At 43.0% G+C, this 6,615-nt stretch overlaps 1 protein-coding gene across 1 annotated transcript; it reads right to left on the minus strand.

Annotated features, from left to right (window-relative positions):
• Window positions 1–1,792: 1,792 nt before the first annotated feature.
• Window positions 1,793–3,375, minus strand: FTMT (ferritin mitochondrial). Its single transcript, XM_027970676.3, has one exon. The coding sequence runs from the start codon at window positions 3,124–3,126 to the stop codon at window positions 2,398–2,400; it is 729 nt and encodes a 242-aa protein (XP_027826477.2). The 5' UTR covers window positions 3,127–3,375; the 3' UTR covers window positions 1,793–2,397.
• Between the last annotated feature and the right edge of the window lie 3,240 nt (window positions 3,376–6,615).

Here is a 6,615-nt window from a genome sequence, read left to right on the forward strand (position 1 = left end):
GAGACTGGACCTGTGTCTCCTGCGTCTCCTGCATAAGCAGGCAGATTCTTTACCACTGAGCCGCCTGGGAAGCCCCTCCTATGGGTCCCTCCCAGTCAATAACTGAATGCCAGAAATGTACGTAGGCAGGCCCATTTCTCAGAAGCTTGGTATTCCTCTGATGAGCAATTTTATCTGGAGGTAAAAGACCTGTCTCCCAGACAGGTCTCTCTACTCTATTGAATTGCAGAATTTCCTGGAGAACTATGTACAACTTCCCTTTCTTCCTTCCCTCAGGATCAGGCTCACACAGAGTCTGAAGTCTCTCCCTGCTTCTCCCAGCTCTTTTCCCATTTCCTCTCAACATCCTTTATTTTTTCCCTAATACAGTTCTTTCCTGCACTTAATCCCATCTTGGCATCTGTTTCTCAGAGGACCCAAACTAACACCAATATCGAGGTTGTTTTCAGATTTTTATTCTCTACAACTAAACTTCTGATTGTTCAACATTTAGCACAGCATTCTCCTGTTGGGATCCCTTTGAAGCACTGCCATTGCTCACTAAATCGAACCTTACCTTTCCTTCTCACCTCCATAGCTGGGGTCTAGCCCATCTTTCCAACCACCAACCAGCACTCTTAGTCTAGCCAAAGGTCTACTGACCAAAATACATTAAGTCCCCTACATACGAACGAGTTCTGTTCCAAGGGCAAGTTTGTAAGCCCAATTGGTTAATAAGTCCAACAAGGTTAGCCTAGGAACCCAACTAACACAATCGCATATAGTACTGTACTATGACGGTTTATACTACTTTTCACGTAAATAATACACAACAAACAAAAACTAAGACATTTCTAATCTTACAGTATAGTACCTTGAAAAGTACAGTAGGGCATTACAACATCTGGCATACAGGGGCTCCTATTGAGCAAAAAGGCCAAGAGGAGATACTGACTGGAAGACGGAGACAAGGTGGGAGAAAGCAGAGCTGAAGGATCCATTTGCAATATAGATGGAGAACAAACTGCAGTTTCACTCATGCCTGGTGTTGCTGGCACAGGTTCTGGCTCCTTGCTGGATTCAATTCTACTTACTACTATACTATATTCTATGTAGTGTGTGTGTGTGTGCGCTAGTAACTCAGTCATGTCCGACTCTTTGTGACCCTATGGACTGTAGCCCGCCAGGCTCCTCTGTTCATGGAGCTCTCCAAGCAAAAATACTGGAGTGGGTTGTCATTTCCTTCTCCATGGAATATCCCTGACCCAGGGATCAAACCCTGGTCTCCTGCATCGCAGGCAGATTCTTTACCATCTGAGTCACCAGGGAAGATACCCTATACGGTGGTATACAATAAAGTACACAAAAACACAACCACTTGTAGAGGATGCATACATGTGACAAAGTACACCAAACACGTGAACTAAGTTGACATGACTGGACATGTGAATGCATGCTTGCATCTTTGAATGCTCAAAACTTGAAGGTTCGTATGTAGGGGATGTACTGTATTCTCCTACTCACTTTATTGCCCCTTCTCCCGCCTCCCCAAGGAAACAGCTGATGCTTCTTTTACTATGGATCCCTTCTTGACTTTTCCATCCTAATGTTCTTTCAGCTTCATTTTAAAGGCCACAGGAATGTGTTTTCTGCAGTGTATTCACTCTTTATGGTATGTTAAAAGGGAGGCTGTATAGTCTATTATCAGATATATAGGTATGGTTATATTATCATTGCTAAAACACACACAGAAAGCTAGCTGAGACTGGGTTTGTTTGGGAAACACTGAGCTAAATGAAAAATAATCCAGTAATTTTTTGGTTTGGATTTTGTTTTTAATTTCAAGATTTACCAGAGCCCTTAACGTGCTAGAACACATCGTGTCTTTCCAAATCCAGCATTTATACATTTTTAGCTTTTCTTGAATTTGGTTGATCACAAAATCCTTCAAAAACAGATTGCACTTTTAGAAAAGGGTAAAACTTGTTACAGAACTTTGCACGGATTATTTTTGCAGTACTACATATCCTCCATCTTGCTATAGATATTTGCATATTTATCTTACACATGTTTCCACTTTAGCCTTTAACATAATGTCTTGAAAATAACAGGCATTTGTTGAGTTGAAATTCATCAACATTTATTGCAGGGTCATGGTCTGGAATAATATTTGGTCACTGTAAAAATTTAGTTTGCATCTATTTCAGTAGCTTTTTTGCAGTCTTTTTAATACCATCTCATTCTGGGCTGGGAAAATCATCTTGATGCTGGGCAAACAGCCATTGTTAACATGGGGCTAAATACATTTTCTCTACAAATCACTTTATTGAGACATTATAAGAGAAGAATATAAAAAGAAAGGAGGAAACAGCTGCCTCTGGGTCCTGGCACACCCTGTTTGTGAAGGCAGCCTATGGGTTAGTTGTGATTGTTTTCATTTCCAAGGGTATGTTTGTCAAAAAGGTACTCTGCCAGACCAGACTCGGGGGCCCCCATCTTAACCAAGTTGTTCACGTGGTCACCCAGTTCTTTGATAGATTTCACCTGCTCATTCAGATAGTGGGTTTCTAGGAAATCGCACAAATGGGGGTCACCTTTTTCTGATGCCAGAGTGTGCAATTCCAGCAACGACTGGTTCACATTCTTTTCCAAGAGCAGAGCACACTCCATGGCATTCAGCCCACTCTTCCAGTCGTTCTGGTCCGGTTTCTTGACGTCCTGCAGGCAGATCAGTCCTCCCCGCTGGTTCTGCAGCCTCATCAGCTTCTCCGCGTGCTCGGTCTCCTCCCGGGACAGTCGAAGGAAATATCTGGCAAAGTTGTGCAAGGCCACGTCATCTCGGGAGAAGTAATAGGCCATGGACAAGTACACGTAGGACGCATAGAGCTCCAGGTTGATCTGGCGGTTAATGGCGGCCTCAGAGTCCGGGTGAAAGTTCTGGCGCACCCGGGACGGGGCGCCGGCGGCATCTGCCGGCCCCCGGGAAGAGGCGGCTGCGGCCAGCAGGCGGATGGGGGCGGCCGGCGGGTAACCTGAGGACAGCCTGGGGACCCAGCGCGGCAGGAAAGCGAAGCCGTGGCGCGCACTGCGCAGGAACACCAACGATGTGCTGATGTGCTTGGCAAAGAACAAGAAACAGGGCAGCATAGCCTCTCCTATTTAGAAGTAGGGAAACTGAGGCCAGGCCGGCTCAGCGCGCAGTCAGGCGCCGCCCGGGCACCAGATCTGAATCAGAACGCAGCCTTAGGCGACAGCGACTGCGTCACACGCCCCTTCGCTTCCACACTCACCGGATTCCAGGCGGAGGGCCGCTGCGGGCGCGCGCGCGTCATTCGCGGTGGGGAAAACGCTGGAAACAGTTAGAAACATTTCCCTCATCGTCGACGCGAGATTTCTGGTCTCGGGCGTTTGTAATTTACTATTTCATCTAAGTTTAAAATGCTGTCGAAAAAAGTAGATGCTGTGACTTGCAAAAGAAAGGATGGAGCCAAACCGTACTTGCCCTCCCTCTCTGACCTTTTTCTGTCCAAGAACCAAGAGATGGGGGAGACAAGGCAGTGAAATAGGGTAAAACAAAAATCAACACTGATTCATCTGAGAGTAAATAAAGGTCCACATCCAAAGAGGATGTTTATAAATTGACTTTCTGGTTATTTTTACAAATTCAAGTATGGAAATAGTTGCCGGTATACTGGGTAAATTTTCGAGTCTATAAGATAGTGCTTTCTTTAAAAATGACTTCTTATTAGATATAAAATTTATTTTCATTGTAAAAGTCAGATATTATAGAAATGTAGGAAAAATATATAAACTGGGGCTTCCCTCGTGGCTCAGATGTTAAAGAATCATCCTGCAACACAGGACACCCAGTTTCATCCCTGGGTCAGGAAGAGTCCCTGGAGCAGAGCATGGCAACTCGCTCCAGTATTCTTACCTGGAGAATTCCATGGACAGAGGAGTCTGGCTGGCTACAGTTCATGGGGTTGCAAGAATCCAACACAGTTGTGCACACTGGCACACACTCTTTACTTGGGTAAATGCTTTGTGTGGAAGGGCCAGACCATATAATACATATATGCTTAACTTTTTTTTAAAATTTATTTTTATTTTTTAATTTTTTTAAAGTTTTTTACTTTACAACACTGTATTGGTTTTGCCATACATTGACATGAATCCACCACAGGTGTACTTTTCAAAGTGGTTATACCATTTTACATTCCTGACGGGCATTGTATGAGAGTTTGAGTTCCTTCATATTGTTGCTAACATGCACTGTTGTCATTTTAAAATTTAATTTTATTTATTTTTAACTTTTATTGGAGTATAGTTTATTTACAATGTCGTGTTAAATTTAGTTGTCAGATTTCAGCCATTCTAGTAGGTATATGCTTCTCAGCTGGCACAATGCAGGAGATGCAAGTGCAGGAGACACAGGAGATATGGCTTTGATTCCTCCATCGGTCAGGAGGATACCCTGGAGTAGGAAATGGCAACCTACACCAGTATTCTTGCCTAGAAAACTCCATGGACAGAGAAGCCTGTCAGGCTGCAGTCCATGGGGTGGCAAAGAGTTGGAGTCAACTAAGCAACTAAGCATGCAGTAGGTGTATACTGGTGTGTGCAGACTAAGTAGCTTCAGTTGTGTCTGACTCTTTGCCACCCCATGGACTGTAGCCCACCAGGCTCTTCTGTCCATGGAATTTTTCAGGCAAGAATACTGGAGTGGGTTGCTGTGCCCTTCTCCAGGGGATGCTCCCAACCCAGGGATGGAACCCTGGTCTCCTGTGGCTCTTGTAGTGCGGGCAGATTCTTTACTGCTGAGTCACCAGGGAATGTATATACTGGTATTTCTTTGTACTTTTAGTTTGTGCTTCCATAATAATTAGTGATGTTTAGTATATTTTCACATATTTCTTGCCAGCCATATGTCTTTGATGAAGTGCATGTTCAAATCTTTTTCTCATTTATATATTGGGTCATTTTTTATTCTTTAGTTCAGTTGCTCAGTCGTGTCTGACTCTTTGTGACCCCATGAATCACAGCACACCAGGCCTCCCTGTCCATCACCAACTCCCGGAGTTCACTCAGACTCACGTCCATCGAGTCTGTGATGCCATCCAGCCATCTTATCCTCTGTCGTCCCCTTCTCCTCCTGCCCCCAATCCCTTCCAGCATCAAGGTCTTTTCCAATGAGTCAACTCTTCGCATGAGGTGGCCAAAGTATTGGAGTTTCAGCTTCAACATCAGTCCCTCCAATGAACACCCAGAACTGATCTCCTTCAGAATGAACTGGTTGGATCTCCTTGCAGTCCAAGGGACTCTCAAGAGTCTTCTCCAACACCGCAGTTCAAAAGCATCAATTCTTTGGCACTCAGCTTTCTTCACAGTCCAACTCTCACATCCATACATGACCACTGGAAAACCCATAGCCTTGACCAGATGGACCTTTGTTGGCAAAGTAATGTCTCTGCTTTTCGATATGCCATCTAGGTTGGTCATAACTTTCTCTCCAAGGAGTAAGCGTCTTTTAATTTCATGGCTGCAATCACCATCTGCAGTGATTTTGGAGCCCCCCCCAAATAAAGTCCAACACTGTTTCCACTGTTTCCCCATCTATTCCCCATGAAGTGATGGGACCAGATGCCATGATCTTTGTTTTCTGAATGTTGAGCTTTAAGCCAACTTTCTCACTCTCCTCTTTCACTTTCAACAGGCTTTTTAGTTCCTCTTTACTTTCTGCCATAAGGGTGGTATCATGGTTGTTAATTTCTTATGGTTAATATCTGAGTCTTTGATAGTAGTACTGCTTCTGTTCAGGTCTTGTTTATATTATCTGTATATTACTTTCCTATATTTCTGTGTGCAAGTCAAATTTTCTGTCTATGTCAGTTTCCTCAGTTGTAAATTTAGGATCCTCCTTGCCTCCAGTGGGTGGTTGAAAAGATTAAATAAGAGAATATATGCGGAGGACTTATCAGAGTGTTTGACATGGAATAAGCACTCGAAATGTTTTATAGTTTTTATTGGATAATTTCTATGTGGTTATTCATAATCAATGTATTATTGAGCAAGTGATGATGGTTATTATTGCATTTGGTAAGACTTACACAACTTATAAAGAATGCTGGCATGTATTATATTGTTGCTATCATGTATGGGTAGTGAGGTAGAAATTCTTTTATTATATGAACATATCAAGCTTGTAGCTTTGGAGTAAGCTCCCTAGCCTCAAATGAGCTTCTTAAAGTGTACCATAAATAAAGATGGATGCCTCAAGTCTAGGCTTCCCTGATAGCTCAGTTGGTAAAGAATCTGCCTGCAATGCAGGAGACCTCAAATCTAGTGATACTCAAATTCTGCTAAGAGAATGTGATTAATATTCACTGAGCAATTTCTCACTAATTTTTGCTTCTCCAAACCCATTTCTGCTTTTATTTTCCTCAAACTTTTTCTACTCCTAAAATGTAGTTCCCTAAAGAGAGGTTATGAAAATGATTCTTTAGAGTGGCATTAAATGCCAACTGCTCCTACTAGTGTTTTAGGAGAAATGATGCTCTTCATATAAATGCTTATCCCCAAGGTAATAAAAAGCACGGATATAAAACAAATGCAATACATGACATGTAATGCAAAATA

The sequence above is a fragment of the Ovis aries genome, chromosome 5 (assembly GCF_016772045.2).
Source record: "Ovis aries strain OAR_USU_Benz2616 breed Rambouillet chromosome 5, ARS-UI_Ramb_v3.0, whole genome shotgun sequence".
In the NCBI taxonomy this organism is placed as follows: domain Eukaryota; kingdom Metazoa; phylum Chordata; class Mammalia; order Artiodactyla; family Bovidae; genus Ovis; species Ovis aries.